Raw genomic sequence first — 25,075 nt, forward strand, 5'->3', positions numbered from 1 at the left:
AATACCTGGCTGACTCCCTGGATCTGATCTAGTGCGTGAGTTATCTACCTGACTGACTCTAACCACTTCGCTGTATGTGATATTGTTATTGGGAAATCTGATCTTATACAACTGCCGAGCCTCCCTAATACTTACATTTTCGGTAACTTTGATTCGCGTGATTTCTTGTTCGGTTTCGAATACCTTGCATTTGTTAGACCATGACGCATGCTCTGTTGAATTGCAGTTTCTACATATCGTTTTTCCTGAACAGTCTTCGGAAGTGTGACCTACTCGACAACAGTTGCTACAAACCTCTTCCTTTGTACAAAACTTCGATGAATGTCCGAAATACTGGCATTTGTAGCACCTCATCGGTCGGGGGATGAAAAGACGCACATTGAGAACGTGGTAGCCGACTTTGACTGTCTCCGGGATACCGGTGGACTTGAATGTGATGATGTAGCTGTTGGTTGAGACGAGTTCACCTTCGCTTTTCCGTTTCATGACGTCGACTTTACAAACTCCTTGCTCCTGTAGATCTTCCAGTATCTCCTCTTCAGTAGCATACCTCAAATCTGTACATGTGATGATGCCTTTCGTCTGATTCAGCTTCGTGTTCTCTTCGACGATAATTTCCATATCGAACAACATCTTACATCGGAGAAGTTGGTTCGCTTGGCTGATATTTCTGGTTTTGACTAACAGCGCTCCGTCACGTAGCTTAATGACGTTGAGTGGATCTCCGCAAGCACTTTTGATTCCTTTTTGAATAAAGATGGGACTGACCTTTTCGAAAGATGCATCTTTCCTGTCCACGCGTTTGACGACCACGAACTTTGGACCTTCACGATGACCTTCAAGCTTGGGAAGCGTATCGCCGGTTGCCTTTTTCTTTTTTCCTCCTCCTTTTGGAGGGGCCATTTTGATGGGACGAATTCTTGTCGATTCGATAGGTTATGTGTACCTTCACCGAGAACAAAAAAAAACTGACTCAAAAGAAAGGTAGTGATTGAAATAAAAGAACGCTTCAGTAACAGTTGACTATTCTGAAGAGCGCACGAGATAAACGTCCTATTTGAACGAGAGTTCAACTGAGACTGCGAATGTGATGTTACGTACCTAGGTACATAATTAAAACGCAAAGGACTTGCTTACTCATTGTTTGCTTTGGTTTATACTTTTGACATGGAAGATATAGATTTAACTTAATTTTCGTTTATAAACAAGAAAAATAAACTACCTTCATTTCCATTTCATACATACCCAATAATACATTACAAAGCTAACATTATCCCTTTGCCTTTCATTTTAGCCTTGGAGTTCCACCACCCATGCGACCCACAACATGGAGCAGATTTCCGGTCCACCGGCTCGGACCGGAACCTGCTACCAAACACCACGCTCGCACCCATGGCGCCCAACAATGGGCTATGAAGCGGTCCAAGTAACGCCCTTGCACGAGCAACCAATAACCAATGCACTCGTAGCGTCTTCCTACTCACCATCAGCAATGTGTTCCGATCCGGTAACGTTTCCCAACCTGGTCACCGGTTTCGAGCGAAATCCCCAACATGCGGCCCGAGCCGCGCTCTACACTCGCTACACGCCGAACGAGTGGACCACTTCAAACGTGACAACTTATGCCGAGGCGGATAAAAACAGGAATTATGCCGAAAAAGTCCGTTCCGAGGCCGTGCGTCTCATGCGAGAAACGGACGAAAAAACGTCTCAGGGCCAGCGCGATGCAGCCCGGCGTTTGGGCGAACGTATTACGGATATTACCTTTTGGCGGAACGAATTAACAACGGAACTGGAAAAACTAATTGCCGAGTCGGCTCAGCTGACGGACACGAAACGCAACGTACAGAAGGCACTGCAAGATCTGGAACCGCCTCTCCATATAGCACAGGAATGCCTCTACCATCGCGAGGGACGAAAAAGTATAGAGCTGGTGCATGACCATGTGGAAAAAAGTTTGCTCGTCGAGGTGGACAACTTGCGTTCCTGCCAGGAAAAACTGTCTCAATTGTTGGCTCGCATCACCAAGCAATTGGCAGATTGTCGAGCGGCACAGCACTCGCTGGAGGACGACATCAGTCACAAGGAATCGGCTCTGGGGATCGATTCTTTGTGTCATCAGGTTAGCAATAGTAGTTAGGTTTTTTTTTCTGCGTTTCAGTGGGTAGAAAAACAATATTGCAATCTTGCTCACATATTTTTTCCACAGAACCGAAATACCGACACTCATTTCGAACGATCAAAGGCAAACTACTATATGGCTTGAATACGTATCGTTAAAATTGAACAATTTGCGCTTTTAAAAAGAATCCTCTTTTTGTAATGCGGGTCTTTTTGTATAACTAATTGAGTTTCCATTGCCAGTACAAATTTCGAAAGTAACATATACAACATGTTCACTAGAGCAGATCAAATTCAAATATGATATGTACTCCCATGTCATGAATAGCATATTTTTGAAAATTAAAGAGTAATGACAGAATTTGGGGCAATTCGGTGGCAATTTTGGAGAGGCGCATATTTATATAAAAAAAATAATAGAGGAGAATTGTATAAACGCTCGCCTTCTTCTTCTTCCAATGCTCTACATTCCAACTGGAACTTAACCTGCTTCTCAACTTAGTGTTCTATTAGCATTTGCAGAGATGTTAATTAAAATATTATTATAAATATTATGCCTGCCGTAACATGAGTATGTATGAGTATGTATGTATGCAAGGCAAGTACAATGCATACACTATACTCAGGAAGTCAATAATGTTTCCACCCGGAAACACCCTGGACCGTACCGAGAACCGAACTCGCCATCTTCGGATTAACATTTCTCACAGCTCATCTCAAAGTTTTATCTTTTCGCAAGTGAATAAGTAAGAAGTGAGAAATGAGCCGTCTTACTTTTTACAACTCACTTCTCATTACTCACTTCTCACCAAGAAAAGTGAGAAAAGCTAAATAAGAAGGGAGAATCATCACACTCGCTCCTCATTTCTCATTTCTTATTTCTCACTTCTCATTATTCTCAGTGGTCTTTTTTGCCAAACGACCATTGAAACCATTATCCTCCCTTGATATCTTTCAGGCAGAGATTGGTCACATGGTTCCGGAATAATCCCGGGGTCTAGTAGGGTACTTTTTTTTCTAGATGAAGGAATACATTCTGCAAGCCTTGAATTTTTTTGTCTTTGTTAACTAGACTTTAAGCCCAAGGCTGACTCGGCTCGTAATCCTTGAAATTCATCCTGGGGCATATTAAACTTCTTGATTACCCAAATCATGATCAATAAAGTATACTTGAAGACACTTGAGATGGGTATGGCCATTTTTTTTTGCGATATATCAAACTTCGTGCTGTTGCAAAATATGTTTAATGAAGTGTGTTTGGAGACACTTGGATGGACATGCTCCGCGGCATGCCAGAAACTTGGTTCCTCCGGAGAAGTGGCCACTTTCTGATGGGTCACGAATCCCGTCTTGCGACGTATCAAACTTCATGATTTCACAAATCATGATCAATGGAGTATGTTTGGAGGCACTTGGATGAGTGACGGTCATGCTCCACGACATGCCGGGAGCCGGGTTCCTCCGGAGAAGTGGCCACTTTTTGATGGGTCCCGAAACATGTCTTGCGACGTATCAAACTTCATGATTTCACAAATCATGATCAATGGAGCGTTTTTTTTTTTTTTTTTACATGGGAGAATGCATTTACACACTAACCCAGTACAAGTGCATTGTAGTTGCCAAACTACCACACGGAAGTGTACTGGAGTGTCGGACTCGACCATACCGGTAATACCGACTAAACTCCCTTGGGCTCCGCCATCGTTTCCTCCAGGAACTACCTCCCAGTACTACTTCTGGGGAATGGCAGTACTAAACGTACTCGCTCATTATCGCTCACACAGGCACCCGTCCCATGCGAGACTGACTTGGGTGCTCGCTCTATCGCACCCTCAAACACACCCTACATACTCTGTTGCACCTCTGTCATGCCGTGCGGGTCTAACTTGTGTGCCCACCCTTCTCATGCCATGTGGGTCTAACTTGTATGCCCACCCAAACCCTTGATTCATGCTCATACACTCCTTGGAGTGTGTTTGGAGGCATTTGAATGGGTATGGGTATGTTCCGCGGCATGCTGGGAATATGGTTCCTTCGGAGAAGTTGCCACTTTCTAATGGGTTCTAAATCCCGTCTTGCGAGTATTGGAGTCTTGGAGTATGTTTGGAGGCACTTGGTTGAGTGTGAGTATCCACTGCAGCACACCGGGAATCTGGTTCCCCCGAGGAAGAGGTCACTTTTTGGTGGGTCCTGAAAACCATCTGCGAAGTATAAATCTTCACGATTTCACAAATTATGATCAATGGAGTATTTTTTAAGGCACTTGGTTGAGTATGGGCATGCTCCACAGCTTTCCGGGAACCTGATTTCTCCGGAGAAGTGGCCACTATCGGATAGGTACCGAATCCCCTCTTGCGACGTATCAAACTTCATGATTTCAAAAACCATGATCAATGGAGTATGCCGGGAACTGGGTTCCTCCGGAGAAGTGGGCAGTTTTAGCGGAATTCCGAAACACATCTTTTGACGTATCAAACTTCATGATTTCGCAAAAAATGTTCAATAGAGTATATTTGAATATTCTCTGGTGGTTATAGACAAGCCTCGTGGCATGCTGGGAACTTGGTTCCTGCGGGGAAAAGCCGCTTATTGATGTGTTTAGAAACCGATCTTGTGACGTTTTTCACAACATTATCGCAATAGTGCATAACTGAAGGCTCTTGGATAGCTTTGAAAGCATTCCACAGCATGCCGAGAATCTGATTTTTTGGGGCAGTGGCCACTTTTCGATTTACTGAAATTTGACGATGTTTAAAACTTCATCATTTTTTTACCCACTCGATGGGATGGATGGGTTTGATTCCCGGTGCCGGTCTAGGCAATTTTCGGATTGGAAATTGTCTCGACTTCCCTGGGCATAAAAGTATTATCGTGCTAGCCTCATAATAAACGAATGCAATAATCGTAACCTGGCTTAAAAACCTCGCAGTTAATAACTGTGGAAGTGCTTAATGAACACTAAGCCGCGAGGCGGCTCTATCCCATTGTGGGGATGTAATGCCAATAAGAAGAAGACTCGATGGGATTCCGGGAAGCTGGGTTTCCTCTAGATAGTATGCACTTTGTGATGTATTCTTGCAACGTATAATCATCATGATTTTGCAAAATACGGTCAAAACATCAATGACGCTTAAATTGCAATACTTTTGAGTTCCTCCATTTTTGGAAACATATCGTGCAACGCATCGGAATTCATCATCAAGTAACCACCAAAGAACCTTCAAATATACTCTATTGAACATCTTTTGCGGAATCATGAAGTTTGATACGTCAAAAGATGGGTTTCGGAATTCCAGAGAAAGTAGCCACTTCCCCTGGATGAACCTGGTTCCCGGCATGCCGCGAAGCATGCCCATACTCATCCAAGTGCCTTCAAGCAAACTCCATTGATCTTGATTTGTGAAATCATGAAGTTTGATACGTCGCAAGACGGGTTTCGGGACCCATCAGAAAGTGGCTTCTTCTTTTTCTTCTTCTTCCTTTTCTTCTTCTTCTTCTTATTCTTCTTCTTCTTCTTCTTAATCTTCTTTTTCATCTGTTGCATTTATTTGACGAGCTCAGGCGTGTATAACACGGAGCCGAGATTATTTTTGATATTTACGATTAATATCATTATTATTTACAGTTAGTTTGGGGGAAACGACAAAGACCAAGATACTCGTTGCGACTCAAGGTTAGATTTCGTAATTTGAGAATGAACGGGGTTGGGATTTAAGTTTGAGGTATTTTAGCTGCTCATCCGGGTATTTGATGTCATGTTTGGTTTGGCGTAGCGTCGTGCTCGGGTTATGGTTCTTCAGAGAGCATCCAGAAAAAAAAAATGAGAAAGAAAAAAATGAAGTATTAGACCTTGATGTCAGACGAGCAAAGAAAGGCATAGACGGCCTGCAAATAAACCACATCGCGATCTCCCAAAACATCTCTTACTTCCCAGAAGGGTTGTTTACCTCGGGCCACAAGGGTATCCAATAGTTGCTCTCAGGAGGCGTCATTTTCCGTACAATATCAAACTACGTGATCGATGTCATCGTAACCGGGTCCACACCTACATAGATTTCTATCAACCAGGTTAATTCTATAGAGATATACGTTAACATACCATGTGAGTCTGACTTGGGTGCTCATTCTACTCTCCTCTGCCGTGCCTCGAGGTGTCGATAGCGATAGGTACCAACAGTTCTACGCTACGACCCTCATACCTCGGCATGTGCAGTCCACGCTCACTTTTCTCGTGGTGGCGACTGCGATTGCCACCCGCTGCGACACTCTTACCTGGTTGTAAGACAAAAGGTCGAAGGACAAGAGGTCGAAGGACAAAAGGTCGAAGGGACAAAAGGTCGAAACAAAAAAACTGTGTCAAAAGCTCGAAGGACAAAAGGTCTAAATGACGAAAGGTCTTTTTTTTATTCCTTCTTTCTCTTTTCTACACCCTTTTTCCTTCTATTCTCTTCTTCCTTTTTTTCTTCCTACTTTTTTTTTCCTTCCTTCTTTTCTTCTTTCTTCCTTCTTTTCTTCTTTCTTCCTCCTTCCTTTCTTCCTTCTTTCATCTTTCTTTCTTCATTCTCTCTTTCTTCCTTCTTTCTTCTCTTCTGTATTTCTTATTTCTTTCATCTTTCTTCTTTATTTCTTCTTTCTTTCTTCTTTCATCCTTATTTCTCTCTTCTTTCCTGTTACTTCTTCCTCCTTCTTTCTTTTGTTTTGCTTCATTGTGTCTTCTCTCCTTCTTTCTTTCTTCCTTCTTCCTTCTTTTTTCATTCTTTCATTTTCCTTCTTCTTTCTTTTTTTGTTATTTTGTCCTCTTCTGTTATTTTTCTTTCTTCTTTTCTCTTTTTTTCCTTTTCACTTCTTATTTACCTCTCACTTCTTACTTCTCCGTTCCTCACTTCTGACATCACATTTTTCACTTGCCACTTTGTACTTCTTATTTCTTCCTTTCAACTTCTCACTTTTCACTTTTCACTTCTCACTTCTCATTTATCTATGCTCTCTACTTCCTTCTTCTTGCATCTCACTCAAAACTCCCATCTCATTTCTTGTCTTTTTTTCTTTCGACCTTTTGTCCTTCGACCTATTGACCTTCGACGCTATGACACATATTCGACCTTTTGTCCTTTCGACCTTTTGACCCTTCGTCCTTTTGTCCTTTCGACCTTTTGTCCTTTCGACCTTTTGTTCTTTCGACCTTTTGACCCTTCGTCCTTTTGTCCTTTCGACCTTTTGACTTTCGACCTTTTGACCTTCGACCTTTTGTCCTTCGACCTTTTGTCCTACAACCTGCCACGTAGCTCGAAACACTCCTCGTCTTTCCGGATGACCAGCCCGTCTGGCATCATGCTCGCAATCACGCAGGCTCCATCGTGTGATATCGTGCGGTAGGCAGTTTTCACTCTGAGACACATCAAGCGATACGTGCCATCCAGCTTCCACAGGTAACTGGTTACCCCCAGAGCTCTCGCCCTAGGACGGGCCGCCGTACCTAAGAATAGATAGGCAACGCATGCCAGTAGCCTACGTCTACTGGCACACACATTAAAACAGTTGGACATCATCCTCGATAATGCCAAAAGACAAGGACAAATCACCCGAATGGGGTGAAAAAGGAGGACATTAAAAAACATCGATCGATTTTAAGTTTTGAATATGATTAAGAATATTATATTTGTTAGATTTTTGCATACTAATGCCTATTGGAAGGAGTACTTTCTTCTATTTTATTAACACAACAGATTACTTTATTAACTCCAGATGGAAAGTTTCCGACTTTCATTATAGTCTACATAAAGAACTTTCTAATTATAAGCTACCAGCAACATCTTATTAATGGGAAGAATTTAGCCTCAACTATTTTTAAAATCAGTAGCGAACAAATCTATATACATAAAAATGAATTTCTGTCTGTCTAAACCTTATAGACTCGGAGACTACTGAACCGATCGACGTGAAAATTTGTATGTAGAGGTTTTTGGGATCGGGGTTCTTAAGATGGTTCGAGACCCCTCCATTCTTTGGAAAGGGGGCTCCCATACAAATGAATGCAGGCGAAACGAAGTTCGTCGGGTCTGCTAGTGTTGAATATTTTCAGCGATATTCTACAGAATTATAACAAGAATCATCGTTTACAATTCTGAATATTTTATTATACTGACCGAACATAAGGACCAAATACAAATCCAGCGATTTTTTTTTCTTGAATGCCATTGAGAATCACAATTTAAGGCATGTGAATTAGAATGATACCGTTATCTTTATGACCACAAAGTTCTCAATTGAACAAATTCTAAACTGTTTAGATTTAGACTAAAGAAACTCAAAACTGTTCAGATTAGTTCTAGGTATTTCTATTCCATTCTAGCCATGGGAAGGAGGCTGCTCTTTGCCACATATGGCCGGGGTTCAACCAAGGCACACCAAGCGCCAACGAAAAATTACCGATTGTTCTGCTCAAACTTTCGGTTATCAGATTTAATTGATCGCAAATCGTATTGGATATCCCTCAACCCCATAACTGAGGATATCCTACTGCAAATGTATGCTTAAATTGATATGAAACAATTTTCGTTGTCCTTGAACGAACAAAATATCACAAGTCAGTCGAAAAGCCGCTTGGTGCGGTTTGGCTGAACCCCGACCATATATTCAAGAAGCATACCGTGCAATGCGTTTAAAAGGCAATTTGATGGGTGTTTACTTGTAGAAAAATTTGAGAAGCATTTGCATTCTTTTTCCCCAATCCATTTCTCACAATTCCCATGCTTCTGATATGTTTGACCCCTGCATTACTGTAACTCATGCATTTTGTTATCTATATTTACATTATTTTATTCCAAAACCTAAAGTAAAATATTTCAGAATTAAAACCAGAAACACAAACGTGTGCAATGTTTTGTTACAGAATGGACTTATGTTGTATTATTGTTTTTTAAACTAGAATGTTTTCAGCAATGCAACTGTTTTTCCAAAATTTCCAAAAAGGAGGACTTTTTAGCGCAAAAGGAGGACATCTGGTTTTTAATGAAAAAGGAGGACATATCCTCCTTTAGGATACCACATGGTCACCCTACCTCTTACACGCATAGTCGACATGGCTGGCGAAGGTCAGCTTGTCCTCTATTACGACAAACTCCGCTTTGATGCGATCGCTACTTCACCCCCGTGAATCACTGCATGTTGAACCGACTTGCGGTTGTTGACGATAACCATTAGCATTAGCATTGAGCATTTCGCACAAATTCGTAGGTGGTACAAGCCAAGACTATTGTACGAGAGTAGCATAACTTTTTATCCGTTACCACAGATATTGATTTGGGACTAATCACTATCTCTTAGATGAAAGCAATGCACCCTCCAATAGTCGAGATCTGTCCTGGCCACGTCCTTGCGAATGCTGAGGAAGGGGAAGGATGGTTAGTTGGACACCTACTTAAGAAAGATGCAGAGAACTCTACGACCTCTCATAGGTGCCACGGGAGGTTTTAGGATTGTGTGGAAGGTTATAACAGTAGGAAACGTTTTGGTAGAACGTGAAACACAGAAAGAACTAAGATAGAAATACAAAGTAGGAAAGGGACGAGCCTGGAATTGAACCCATGACCTCCTGCTTACAAGGCAGAAGCGGTAGCCATTAGACCACCGAGCTCGTCTTGCGGTTGTTGACGATAACCACCTGCACGAAAATTGGGTTTGCATGATGACTATAGGGTAAATCCGGGTGCCGCGTTGGTATAGATGCCGCACTTGAGAGATTTGATTTATTGGCTACAGATTTGATTTATTGGCGAAAATGTATGTGAAAGGGTGTCTTTTGTAGCAAGAACAAAAACGTAAGTAGTAACTGCTTATTCTTATCAGCCAAAAAAGTAATATGACGCTTACACAATTTTATCTATGCCGCGAAGACCATATAATTTTTGTACGGTTTTGCGAAAATTCTTACGAATCCACATGTTTAGTTCATTATTTGAATCCTTTAAAAACCTTGTAGGTTATGTTTGCAAGCAATTTACGTTTTAAGTGAAAATTATAATGATGTGGCATCTATCCCTTACAATCGGTATAGATGCCGCAAAAAAATCAGGGTGATACGCCGCACCTACCTACTATCAGCACTTCAATAAGATATTATTAAGTGAGAAAATCATGTAAAATACGAAGACCAAGATATTGCTTTGAAATTAATGATATTTATACAAGGAACGATTTCGACTCAATCAGTGTCGTTATCATGATCATGCGTGCTCAATACTTGAAACATCTCAATGATGAGAAACAACTCAATTTACGCCCCATATCTTCTTTTTCGGTTGTTGTTAATATGAGTACATGTTATGAATTGCAAGATCAGATACCCCACGATAGAAAGTAGGCATGGAAAAGCATTGCAATGAAGAATATTAGGCCATCTTAGAATGTCAAACAAGTTAAAAAACGTCGTGGATATAGAAGAATGCAATATGTGCTATACTTGACGATTAATGTTATTGATTGTGGGAGGAAAACAACAAAGTAAATGCCTGTTAATGATCAATGTTCTGGACTGTGTATTATAATACAGTAGAAATAAGAAAATGTTCAAGCGAAGAAATTTGTTTGATTTTGGATTGAAATACAAATATAAATGATTAATTATTTGCGAGCGTCTTAGGGGAAATGTTACACGGGTAAACAACTATTTTCTTCCATTTACTTAAGCTAATTAATTTTTATATATTTAATGCGTATCTGTTTGATACATAAAAATTATAATACATAAAAATTGATACATAAAAATTAATTAGTGGAAGTAAATGGAAGAAAATAGTCGTTTAACCGTGAAATATAAATGATTATACTTTTCTGAAAAAGTACGATCAACATAAAAAACTAATTATAATCTAATTTCTCCGACATTTTCCACGTGCGGCGTCTCCCCCTGAGCTGTGGCATCTCACCCGGATTTGACTTTTTTATTGAATTATAAATAGTATAGTCCAATGTAATTTGTTTTTCCAATGACTTCTACACATAATTATAGTAGGGTCCCCAAACTATCAAACACAATAAGAAGTTTTTCAATTTAACATTTTGTTTTGGAGAAATGTCGATTTTTAAAAAGGTGTGGCATCTCACCCGGATTTACCCTATACCACAGATTATCTGTGCCTATACCTATTGATTAGGATTGGGGGTATACATACGATGAGGACATTGCAAAAGCCTTGATTAATCCTGTAGATATCGTTCGCTGAACTAGAGAACGTTTAGGAGTACCATGAGCATCTTGTTTTCAAGAAAATATGCTTTGCATCATGCGTATATGCTTTTTGGACCGAATTGGGGGAGTACCTATACTGACGATGAGGACATTTCTAAAGCCTTGATTGATCTGGTAGATACCGTGGGCTGAGCTCCAGAACGTTGTGAAGTACCATGAGCATCTCATATTCAAGAAAATCGAGTTTGCATCATGTGTATATGCCTATTGAACTGGATTGGGTGTACACCGACGATGAGGACATTGCCAAAGCTTTAATTGATCCGGTAGATACTGTGGGCCGAACTCCAGAACGTTTTGGAGTACCACGACCATCCCGTATTGGGTTTTCAAGAAAATTGGGTTTTCATCTTGCGTATATGCTTATTGAACCGGATTGGGTGTACACCGACGATGAGGACATTGCCAAAGCCTTGATTGATCCGGTAGGTACCATGGCCTGAACCCGAGACGGTTTTGGAGTACCTTGAGCATCTCGTATTCCTGAAAATTAATCACAGGCATACTGTTCAGGATGGCTTAACTTGTCTGAGTATTTTAAGATTTATCATGCTCTATAAGAGGTTTTTATGACTAGTTGCTAAAAAAAACTAATAACTCCACCCTTCCTCGAGAAATCCTTTCGAAAATTCTTCACGGAATTCCTTGGGAAATTTTTTTACGAATACCATCAGAAACTATTTCATTTCTTAATAAATTTCCGAATGAATTCCAGCAGGAATATTGTATGATTTTACTATTAAATTTCCCATTTACTAATGAGAACATGAATGGATTTTCGGAAGAATACCTATATGAGTTTCCGCAAAAATTCTCATAGGATTTTACCGGTGGTCTAGTGGCTATTGCTTCTATTTTATAAGCAGGAGATCGTGGGTTCAATTCCAGGCTCGCCTCATTCCTACTTTCCTACTTTGTATTTCTATCTTTTTTTTTGTATTTCACGTTCTACAAAAACGATTCCACACTAACAATTTCAAAACCTCCCGCACCTATGAGTAGAATTGGGGGATGTAATGCCAATAAGTAGAAGAAGAAGAATAAGTCCAACTAATAATCCTTCCCCTTCCCCAGCATTCGCAAGAACGTGGTCAGAACGGATCTTAGTGATTAGTCTCTTACAAAAGACTATGTTTGTACCACCTACGAATTTGTGCGAATTGCTCAATGCCAAATACTCAAGGAATGAAGTTTCCCAAGTAATTAGGAGTTTAAAAAATCCCGTTTTCCTTCAAAAATTCTTTCAGGAACTCTGCCAAGAACTTTTTTGGCATATTTAACCAATTTCAAAAATCCGCTGTAAAATTGATTTTTTCAGCCATTGATTTTTTCATCCACGCCGCCGTTGAAAATCAACGGCGCGCCGCCGCGGCGAAAGTGGCCACCACGTCGCCGCCGCCGATTATATGACCGGCGCACAGGTCTATGCCAAATCTGTGCGGATACGTATAAGAAATCTACGAATGCTTCTTTCCAGGAGGACATGTGCATGAGGAAACAAGCAAACATTATTTACCCCTTCACTTTTTTTAGGAACCGGAAACTCGAAATCATCGTGAATTCAAATGATTCTTCATCGCATCGGCTTTTCATGAAAAACCGCAATCCAATTAAGTGCATATAAGTATTTAACAGCATTTCATATTTATGTGTCTCATTTCCCAAATCAAAATCAAAACTAACGTAAGAGTTACAGTTCTATAATTTTCAAATAACCCTGCTCATAGAACATAATTACTATTGACCGAAATCGAATTGCTTTTGAGAAACTCTTATTGGTATTATTTGATAACACCGGAGATTCTTATGACCATCAGATTTTTTACCTGTCGCTTTAAGTTATTTTTTTAATTTGGGAAATGGAAAGCATCTTAAGTTTATCAGAAACACATGTCACTCACATTATGTCGGTGAAAATATGCTAACCTCATGCATGATTCACGTAAAAGTTATACATATCGAGTCACGTTGAGCAGTGACCCAAACTGTGAAAACTCATATGGGAATATGTACGTACATCATGTGGAAGATATTGATTTGAAAAATGTATTGGAGGTAACCACTTTCCCTTAGATGGGACTCGAATCCACGACCCTCAGTACGCTAGAATGGTGCTTTAACCAACTAAGCTACGAAGGACCTCCGTCGGCCTTCGCTACTTAGCGGCTACTGAATGAGCTCGAGATTCCCAAATTGGACGCATAGTCAAATCACTCGCAACCCATTTCTCAAGCCAACACTTCCAAATGTGTATAGTACACTTTCACATTAGAGGAGCGTGTGTATTTAGTTTGAGAAATGGATTGCCAGTGATTTGACTATGTGTCCAATTTGGGAATCTCGAGCTCATTCAGTAGCCGCTAGGTTGCAAAGGCCGAATGAGGTCCTTCGTAGCTTAGTTGGTTCAAGCACCAGTCTAGCATACTGAAGGTCATGGGTTCGAGTCCTATCGAAGGGAAAGTGGTTACCTCCAATACATTTTTCAAATCAATATCTTCCACATAATGTATATATTCACATATGAGTTTTCACAACATTGTAAATTAATGTCCAAGTCGAGTGGTTTAATCCCCGGAAATAGGCAATTAACTTTAATTGAACTGACCCAAACTGGTTTTATGGCGCATTTGAAAGCAATAACTTCAAAGCTAACAAAAAGTTTAGCTTTAAAACATGGTTTATAAGAGTTTTGTTATTTAATTTTCCAAATTCTTCCTGAGTCGAACTCGTAGAGGTAGTCCTAGAATATCTGGAGGGTTTTCTTAAGAAATTTTCAGAGAAATACCCGGATAAATACTCTAGTGGTTTTCAGGTGAATTTATGAATGAATTTTTAAACAAATTTCCGAAGCAGAACCAAAAGGAATATTTGAAAGAATTTCTGAAGGATTAGTAAAGGATTTTCCGAAGGAAATTCTTAAATAATATGTATGCCCTGAAACAAGCTGAACACAAACCAGCTGAAACAGTAAAGTTTGAACAGAATGCACTAGGGGGAAAGACGGCTTTGGCAGGTTTTGTTCTATTATTGGCAGGGTGTATTTGTCGACCAAATTTTATGAAATTTGGCCACAAAATTCTTTGATATGCAAAGAATGTTTAGGCCAAATTTGAGCCTAGTCAGTCATGAAAAACCCCATGCCAATAATAAAACAAAACCTGCCAAAGCCGTCATTCCCCCTAAATGTTAAAAAAAATCACATCTGCCCTACCGCATCGAGGACTTCCCAGTTTCTATACATCTATATATAGCTACTCTGTGCGTTATGACACATACCTTGTGATGCTATCTGACTTTTGAATTCGATAATAATTTCAGTAGGCTAAACATCAGAATGATTTGCTTTTTATATAAGCATGAAAATCCTATCCAAAGCATCTCTAAAAACAAAGCTAAAATAAATTGCACTTGCTGCCACAGGTTGCAATATAAATGCATATCGTTAACTAAAGTCATAAGCCTGTGGTCCTCTATACCACTAGATCGCCACAGAAGTGATTCCCAGTAACACTCACACTGTTCGAGGACTTCTGCCGCATGACCGTCATCGAACAACCGTTGATTCGTGGTGATGGTTTTACTGAAATCAGTAGCAATTATTGCCGGGATAGATAGCCAGCCATACCGAGGATAAGGGGTTACGTGCATGTAACAACCAATAAATCTGCCACCGAATCTGTGCATTAACGATCCGGCACCATACAGGCCATGTAGCAAGTTATGCCTTTACAACTAATCAAAGCCTCGCTAATTTATCTCTCTCGTCTGTCTCGTTTACAGCTGAATAACTACAGCCGCGGGATTAATTACTATGGTGGTATTGAAAAATATGATCCGACCGTTAGTACGCCCGGCACGTGGTCCGGCTCTAGCAGCACTCGCATTAACAAGTAATTAATTTGCTACCTTTTCCTCTTGTGCCACCAATCCACAGCAAGAATGGACTGATTTATTGTAGCCAATGCACCAATTGAAGCGGATTCGCACTCATATCTGCACCACTGACATACCACTGTAGTGGCTTGTAGCCACAGAACTTTTTTTCAACCACTCACACTTCAGGATATTCGCACTTGTAATTGGGATAATTTATGGGGCAGTGTGCATGTGAACATATTTTTTTAATCAAAAGTTATGTTTATTCATTTTTTTTTCTTCCACATCATTCCCGAAACAAACGGTAACTCCCAAAGCTCGCACTCTGAACGCTCAAAATCATGCCAGCTGCGAAGCGATGCCGAGTCCCTGATCAACGCCGTGGCCACATCCGTTTGGGATTGCTGGAGCAACACCAACAATGCGTTCAACAACCGGTCGTCGGAAATGTTGGAGGCGAAGAGCAAAATGCAACTGCACTTGCATAAGGTATGTATATGCTGTGAGATAGGGCTTTAATTATTGGCCTTGATTAATTTGCGCATGGGATCGAAGGTGGCTGCACTGCTCCATATCGAAGCCATTTTTTGATTACCTACATGCGAATAGTTCTTGAGGAAAAACTGCCTTGGGGAGGAAATCCAAACTACACAATCTGACATTCAATGGAAAATTGAGTCGAATGTTGAATGTATTAAATCTAAAATTATTTCAACTGTTGTCTTACCCATCACATCTATGTTTCACCCTGAGGTATGCTTCAAGAGATACTCAGAGGGGCGTGAGTAATAACTTATTTATTCAGACTAGTTGTTGGAGAGGTTGATGTAAGTTTATCAACCTTCTTCAAGTTGCCTCAATGTCAATTCCATCCATCCATCCAACATATTCCATCCACTCCTTCGGCAGAACTTATGCTTAAAAATCTTGTTGATTCCCCAGTGCAGCGCCCTAGTCAGTTCCTCACTACCGTGTTTAAGTAGTTCTCCTACTAGTTAATCAATCCCAAGGGCTTTGTTTTTTTCAGCAAGTCAGTCGCCTCCTGGTTTTGCTGGATATTTGGAAACTGAGATCTTGGTAACACAGTCTGTAATGTACTGAGGGTCGTGGGTTCGAGTCCTATCGAAGAAAAGTAGTTACCTCCAATACATTTTTCAAATCAAAATCTTCCTCATAATGTACATATTCACATAAAAATTGGTACCGACTAGACCTGTCTGCCGATTGAAATTTTACTGGCGGCGGCGTAATAAATCTTTTTCAACCAGCGGCGACGACATGGGTCGGCGTAGACTAATTTCAAGCGCAAAAAATTCTCCGAAATTTCTTCAAGAGTACCTCAACGAATTCCTCAGGATTTTTTGTTTTCACGATTTCGAAGCGAAGTTAATTAACAAATTTCTCTGGACATTCCTCCAAATATTTCTCCGGAAGCTTCTTCAGCATTTCGTTCGGAAGTTCCTCCAGAATTTCGTCCGAAAGTTCCTCCAGGATTTCGTCCGGAAGTTCCTCCAGAATTTTCTCTGGAAGTTCCTCCAGAATTTCGTCACTAAGATCCTCCATGATGCCGTCCGGAAGTTCCTCCAGGATTTGGTCCGAAAGTTCTTCCAGGATTTCGTCTAAGATTTCGTCCGAAAGAAGCTTCTTCAGCATTTCGTTCCGTAGTTCCTCAAGGATTTCGTCCGACAGTTCCTCCAGAATTTCGTCCGGAAGTTCCTCCAGAATTTTATCTGGAAGTTCCTCCAGAATTTCGTCAATAAGATCCTCAAGGATGTCGTCCGGAAGTTCCTCCAGGATTTGGTCCGACAGTTTCTCCAGGAATTCTTCCGGAAGTTCATCCAGTAATTTCTCCGGAAGTTCCTACAGGATTCAGTTCGAAGGTTCCTCAAGATTTCGTCCGAAAATTCATCCTAGGATTCCTCCGGGAGTTCCTCCAGGATTTCGCATGAAGGTTCCTCCAGGATGTCATCCGGAAGCTCCTCCAGGATTTCGTCTGTAAGATCCTCCAGGATGTCGCCCAAAAATTCCTCCAGGATTTGGTCCGAAAGTTCCTCCAGAATTTCGTCCAAGATTTCGTCAGAAAATTCCTCCAGGAATTCTTCCGGAAGGTCATCCAGGAATTCCTCCGGAAGTTCCTTCAGAATTTCGTCCGGAAGTTCCTCCAGGATTTCGTCCGGAAGTTTATCCAGGATTTCATCCGTAACATCCTCCAGGATTTCGTCCGTAACATCCTCCAGGATGTCGCCCGGAAGGATTTGGTCCAAAAGTTCCTCCAGGATTTCATCCGAAAGTTCCTCCAGGAATTCCTACGGAAGGTCATTCAGAAATTTCGTCCGAAAATTCCTCCAGGATTTTGTCCGGAAGTTCCTCCAGGGTTTGGTCCGCAAGTTCCTCCAGGATTTCGTTAAAGATTTCGTCCGAAAGCTCCTCCAGAATGTCGTATGAAGATTCCTCCTGGATCCCAAGTAACATTTAAAGTTTTATAACGGTCTTGAAGTCCATATTTTACTCTACAAGAGTGTAATAAAACCAGCGTAAAACCAAAATGTTACTAGGGATGTCATCCGGAAGCTCCTTCAGGATTTCGTCCGCAAGTTCCTCCAGGATGTCGTTCGGAAGTTCCTCCAGGATTTTGTCAGAAAGTTCCTCCAGAATTTCGTCGGGAAGTTCCTCCAGGATTTCGTCCGTAAGATCCTTCAAGATGTCGTCCAGAAATTCCACCTGGATTTGGCCCGAAAGATCCTCCAGAACTTCGTCCGAAAATTCCTCCATGAATTCTTCCGGAAGGTCATCCAGGAGTTCCTCCGGAAGTTCCTCCAAAATTTCATCCGGAAGTTCCTCCAGGATTTTCTCCGGAAGTTCATTCAGGAATTTGCCCGGAAGTTCATCCAAGATTTCGTCCATAACATCCTCCAGGATGTCGTCCGGAAGTTCTCTAGGATTTGGTCCAAAAGTTCCTCCAGGATTTCATCCGAAAGTTCCTCCAGGAATTCCTCCGGAAGGTCATCCAGGAATTTCGTCCTAAAGTTCCTCCAGAATTTAGTCCGGAAGTGCCTCCAAAATTTTATCCAGAAGTTCCTCCAGGATTTCGTCCGGAAGTTTATCCAGGATTTAACCCGGAAGTTCATCCAGGATTTCGTTCAAAACATCCTCCAGGATGTCGTCCGGAAATTCCTCCAGGAATTCCTCCGGAAGGTCATCCAGGAATTTCGTCCGGAAATTCCTCCAGGATTTTGTCCGGAAGTTCCTCCAGGATGTCGTCGAGAAGTTCCTGAAAAATTCTGTCCATAAGTTACTCCAGGATGTCATTCGGAAGTTCCACCAGGATTTTGCCCGAAAATTCCTCCATGATTTCGCCTGGAAGTTCATCCAGGATTTTGTCTGTGAGATCCTCGAGGATGTCGTCCGAAAATTCGTACAGAATTTCATCCAAAATGTCGTTCGAAAATTCCTCCAGGAATTCTTCCGGAAGCTCATCCAGGAATTCCTCCGGAAGTTCCTCCAGTCTTACGTCCGGAAGTTCCTCCAGGATTTCGTCCGGAAGTTTATCCAGGATTTAACCCGGAAGTTCATCCAGGATTTCGTTCAAAACATCCTCCAGGATGTCGCCCGGAAATTCCTCCAGGAATTCCTCCAGAAGGTCATCCAGGAATTTCGTCCGGAAATTCCTCCAGGATTTTGTCCGGAAGTTCCTCCAGGATGTCGTCGAGAAGTTCCTGCAAAATTCTGTCCATAAGTTACTCCAGGATGTCGTTCGGAAGTTCCACCAGGATGTTGTCCGAAAATTCCTACAGAATTTCATCCAAAATGTCGTTCGAAAATTCCTCCAGGAATTCTTCCGGAAGGTCATCCAGGAATTCCTCCGGAAGTTTTTTTTTTTAATTTCTTTATTAACGTGTTTTTTTCATTTATGAAGTTCATCACTTGGCTCCGGAAGTTCCTCCAGTCTTACGTTCGGAAGTTCCTCCAGGATTTCGTCCGGGAGTTCTTCCAGGATTTCACCCGGAAGTTCAGCAAGGATTTCGTCCGTAACAACCTGCAAGATGTCATCCGGAAGTTCCTCCAGTATTTGGTCCAGAAGTTCACCCAGGATTTCGTCCGAAAGTTCCTCCAGAAATTCTTCCGGAAGATCATTCCTTCAGAATTTCATCCGGAAGTTCCTCCAGGATTTCATCCGGAAGTTGCTCCAGGATTTTTTCCGGAACTTCCTCCAGAAATTCCTTCGGAAGGTCATCCAGGAATTTCGTCCGGAAATTCCTTCAAGATTTTGTTCGTAAGTTCCTCCAAGATTTTGTCGAGAAGTTCCTGTAAAGTTCTATCCATAAGATCCTCCAGGATGTTGTTCGGAAGTTCCTCCAGGATTTTGCCCGAAAGTTCCTCCAGGATTTCGTCCGGAAGTTCATCCAGGATTTCGCCCGGAAGTTCATCCAGGATTTCGTCTGTAAGATCCTCCAGGATGTCGTCCGGAAGTTCCTCCAGAATTTGGTGCAGAAGTTCCCCCAAGATTTTATCCGAAAGCTCCTCCAGGAATTCCTCCGGAAGGTCATCCAGGAATTTCGTCCGGCAGTTCCTCCAGGATTTCGTCGAGAAGTTTTTGCAAAATTCTGAGTAGAAGATCCTCCAGGATGTCGTCCGGAAGTTCATCCAGGATTTTATCCGGAAGTTCCTTCAGGATTTCGCCCGCAAGTTCATCCAGGATCTTACTCGTAAGATCCTCCAGGATATCGTCCGGGAATTCCCCCATGATTTGGGTTTCGTCCGAAAGTTCCTCCAGAAATTCTACCGGAAGATCATTCAGGAATTCCTCCGGAAGTTCCTTCAAAATTTCCTCCGGAAGTTGCTCCAGGATTTCGTCCGGATGTTTCTCTAGAATTTCGTCCGAAGGTTTCTCCAGGATTTCATCAATAAGACCCTCCAGGATGTCGTCCGAAAGTTGCTCCAAGATTTCATCTGGATATTCCTTCAGGATTTCGTCTGGAAGTTCCATCACGATGTCGTCCAGAAGTTCTTCCAGGATATCGTCCAGGAAGTTCCTCCAGGATTTCGTCTTGAAGTTCCTCCAGGATGTTGTTCGAAAGTTCCTCCAAGATTACGTCAGGAAGTTTCTCCAGAATTTCGTCCGGTAGTTTCTCCAGTACTTCATCCGGAGGTTCCTTCTTCAGATTATTTAGATTTTTAACGGATATTCTTCTAGAATGTCCACCAGTTTTTCCTTAGGAACTTCAGCTGAAATCCTCCAAGAACTCTTCATAAATTCGAGAACTCTCTAGAAATTTCCACTAAAACTTTTTTCGAATCTCACATAGAAATACTAACACAACTCCCACCCACCCCCGGGAATTCCTCCAGAAATTATTCCGGAAATCCCTCCAGGTATTTCCCAAAACATTCTTCAAGAAGCCCCAGGCGAATAGTTATGGAATTCTTCAGGAATTCCTCCAGAAATTTATCAGGAAATTATATAATTGAGTTCTCCTGACCATCCCCACTGACACATTATAGAAATTCCTTCCGAAAACTCCCAAACTTTTCTGGTGCTTCCACCCAAATTTCCCCTCTGGAAATTCTTGGACAAATACTCCTGCCTTCTCTTCCTCAAGTTTCTCCAGAAGTTTCCGCGGAAACTACTTCAAGAATACTTCTATAAATTTCTAAAAAGATTCTTCAATAAATTGCAGAAATTCTATTATACTCCAAAAAATCCTCTATGAACTGCTCCGGTATATTGCTCCAGGTGGAATCCACAATGCATTTTTGTGGGAATATGCGAAAGAATTCTTTAAAGACTCAGATTCCGTCAAATCCGTCCTGAAGGATTTCTTAAAGAAGTTCCTGAAGAAATCCGTGAAGGAATCTCTGGTTCAAATCCCTAAAAATGTTATAAACCTAAGGATAAACTTCCTTGAGTAAGTCTTTTAAAAAATCTGAAAGAGTTGAAGGAAATCCAGGAGAAAATTGAAACAAAATCCTGATTGAATAACTGTAGATTTTGCTGGATGAATTATTAAAATATGTTCGGGTGGAATTCACGGTGGGCTTCCAGAAGATATTCTTGAAGGAATTCTTGTAATCTTGTAATAATCTTGTAATATCAACGCACCCTCTGACCATAGCCTATCTGCGTTGTATTTAAATACCGCTGAGCGATACGTCTACCGGGCAACACGTCCGGTGTGCAATGCACTAAGATCTCCTTAGATGCAACCGGACCGAGATCTTACATAAGGCTCCGAAGGGTCCCGTTTTGTTGTGATATGTTGCCATAAAATAGTAATTTATGCACTTGCATTTCTAATCTACGGGAAGGGAATATTTAAATTTACTAATGATATTGATTACAGTACTGACCCGATTTTGTCACTCCCCGATTTTGTCTACCCCCGATTTTGTCTACCCCCGATTTTATCACGTTTTCGACCCGATTTTATCACGTCCCGATTTTGTCACGTTTTCGACCCGATTTTGTCACCCCAAAAAAATTGGTCATTCTTTTTATTTTCGTAAATAATATTGATTTTCATGAAATAACTTTCACCGCCTGTAGTTTATTACGAACGACTTCTGAGTACCTATGAAGGATTTTATAAGCATTTTCGACAAGAAATAAGTTCACGCATTTTGCTTTTTCAAAGTATAAAATGATTCGTATTTGTGGAATGAATTAAAAGAAATGGAAACATTGTTTTCCGATTTTGTCACATACCCTGTTTTATCACCCCAAAATTCACCAGGGGGGTGACAAAATCGGGATATTACTGTATTCACGATGTATCTAAATATGTGGCAAGTCAATTCATTCACCGATCAGATTAGAACGAGCTCAGTGCAATTAAAATATAAACGCAATACTTATCTGCAATTCACAGAGGATGTTGGGATTGTCCTTGAAGTAATCTCGTTGTGATCACAGACTTCCTGTATTGACGGTGGGTGTTATAAATATATGAATACCACTGCTGATACCGGAACTATGAGATTTTCTTCATCATTGGTCGTCTGGAAAGAGGTAGATAAAAGAATTGGGCCGCTTTCACTCGCCGGCCCGCAAAACATTAGTAAGTAATTAATCTTACTACAAAGACAAAAATACAGTTCTAATAATTCTGTCTTATTAATGGTTATCATACATGCATATCTGATATTTAACTTAACTAAAAACATATCCTCAATACTTAATAAAACGATAACTGTATATAGTTTCTATTATTGTCCATATATACCAACTATTCAATCTAGGATTCCAAATCGGATAAATTAATTCAGTTCCTAACTAAAAGGTTATCCTCAACGCTTTGGCGTCCATAGTCTCCACAATATGAACCCTGAAGGTTATAAGTGGTTATAACTTTGTTCAATCCTACATCTGTTTATATTAAAACTCTCCTGGGCTGTGCGACGCTGAAAACATGCTCCTAACGTTTGATGCATAAAAAATAAAAATAATTAAACTAATTACATTAAATCTTACACTTTTGATCGAACCCGGCTGACATTCGCGTTAAACAATGTGTTCCAACGCCCCGAATCGGCGAATAAAATGCAGTTTAACGCAGAGTTTAAACCCTCTCTTGTGCCTAACCTAACCTTGCTAAAACCTAACTTCTAGGAATTTTATTCGTAGAAACAAATTATACTGAGATTGGTGCGTGGCAAAATAAGTTATACTATTAGCTAATTTAGTTAAACCCTGACTACCCCACATTATACTGGCCCGTTTGGAGTCACCCAGTAGCACTTGGTCTTAGCATTCGTTTTCTTTTTAAATTCTATAACAATTGACCACGCTTACCCCCATATTAGTAATATGTAGAACGAATGCTTGACGATTACTATACTAAGTATAGTAAAAGACCGGAAGTAATAATTGGGCCAGCCACCACCAAGATATTCTTGAAGGAATTACTAAAATAATTTCTGAAGAAGTTCATAGTGCTGTGGAATTCAAGAAGTAGTAGATACATAAGAAACTAGTTGGCCCAGCAGATGTTGTCCTGCATAGCAGACAAAAATGCACTTAGTGAATTTCTAATGCCAAATTTACATACGAATCTTAATTCTAGTTTTTCACGATTTTCTCAACTTGAATCGTGATTTGCGCACTATAATGAACATATCTGCCGAAGGAATGAAGGAAATCCATCCAGTCGTTTTTGAGTTAGAACTTGCGTGCATTATTAGCGCGCTACAGTCTTTTCATGGTCTCGATCTTCCTAAAGGCGCTTTTTCCCTCGGGAATTTCTGGAACGCTGTGTAGTACCAAGCAGTGGAGCCACCAACGCTAGACGAAGTAATAAAGACTGTTAGAGAACTAAAGAACGGCAAGGCCGCTGGGAAAGACGGAATCCCGGCTGAGCTTCCAAAAGTTGGGAGTGACCGGCTGAACGAAAAAAATCTACCAAGTGATTGACATGATTTGGAAGGGAGAAGAAAAACCTTCGAGTTGGCATCATATGTCCTACCTACAAGAATGACCATATACTGGATTGTCCCAATGGATCCAAATGGATGGATGGATCTAAATCGAACGTCCGAATATCTGGTGAGAAATCCTATTCGTTTATGACGTTAGATAAATTAAAGCATTGATGCGCTATGCTGTTCAACATAGCTCTGGAAAGGCAGTATGAAGATCTGGTTTGCAGAAAAGCGGAACCAAAATCAACGAATCTTACATGCTCCTTGGTTTTGCGAATTTCATCGACATCATTCGTGTAGATTGCAGAGAAATGGAAGAGGCTTCCGTGCCTAAATACTGTCACAACTAAGTACCTGCAGGTGACTGGCAGAGAACGTTGCAGTCCAAACGGTGTTGGTCCCGAGGTGGAAATGGATGGGATGCGATTTGAGGTTGTCGACGAATTCATATATTTTGGAACACTCGTTACATGTGATAATGATGTTAGCCGCTAGGTGAAAAGACATGTTGTGGCTGCAAGTGGGACTTTCTAGGGTTGGCGTAGCCGGCTAAAGTATCTCAGCTTTCAGTTCATTCGCTGGTGCGTGAAAGTGACGGCCCTTTTCCACACTGAGGTTGATCACCCGATCTTCCCTAAGGTTGCTCGTACCCTGGCCAGCAGCACAAGAATGTATGAATAGGTGTTACTAAGCAAGAGGCTAATATGCACCTAATAGGGAAGATCCCTTAATTACGTAACGTAAAAATTGGCTATTTCCAACTCCCCGATCGTCAACCTTTAGGCAAAGGCCCCTTCCCCCTCTAAGCGTTGCGATATTTATGGAAGTTCTCATAGGGTCTATTTTATTCGTTCACATACACGAAATACTAATCGTACACGCACATGGCCCAGCATTTATCGAGCCTGTAATAGATTAATTTCCTTCAAATGTAGAATCTTAATTAGTAAGATATGATTCTACCAATTTACAGTACCGCCTTTGTTCTGATGCGGTAAGGGCAAAATGAGTTACCTTTATTGATCCAATACATCACCATCGACACAAACTCATGCTGAGTGGACTCCCATTCTCTTCTCTCAAACCACTCCTCTCCGGCAGTAGTCCAATTGGCATAACTCCCTTTTTTTAATCTCGCCAAAGCCAAGTTATCACAAGCAGACCTCCTCAAAGCAATAGTAAATGCTAGGTATGAAAGACAATCACATTAACGTAACCCTTTACGAGCTTCCTTGAAAACCAAATGTTAGCGGTTGTTATATGAAACATAATAAAATGATAGTGATATGTTCGAACTATCACTTGAGTGCATTATTCAATTATTTGTAATCGAATTTGAAGACCGAACTTATCATTCAGAGTATTGATTAGTTTTGAAAATTTCATTACGATCAAGTATTTTGTAAGGTAGTA

General features: G+C 41.0%; 1 protein-coding gene across 2 annotated transcripts in view; it reads left to right on the forward strand.

Annotated features, from left to right (window-relative positions):
- Nucleotides 1-25,075, forward strand: part of LOC134205516 (tektin-3-like) — a 93,844-nt gene that overhangs the window by 27,835 nt on the left and 40,934 nt on the right. For both annotated transcript variants that reach the window (XM_062680799.1, XM_062680800.1), the window contains exons 2-4: nucleotides 1,295-2,122; nucleotides 15,152-15,261; nucleotides 15,565-15,736. In XM_062680799.1, coding sequence (XP_062536783.1) covers nucleotides 1,295-2,122; nucleotides 15,152-15,261; nucleotides 15,565-15,736 — 1,110 coding nt within the window. The remainder of the gene's footprint in view (nucleotides 1-1,294; nucleotides 2,123-15,151; nucleotides 15,262-15,564; nucleotides 15,737-25,075) is intronic.

This window comes from Armigeres subalbatus, chromosome 1 (genome assembly GCF_024139115.2).
Source record: "Armigeres subalbatus isolate Guangzhou_Male chromosome 1, GZ_Asu_2, whole genome shotgun sequence".
Classification (NCBI taxonomy): Eukaryota; Metazoa; Arthropoda; class Insecta; order Diptera; family Culicidae; genus Armigeres; species Armigeres subalbatus.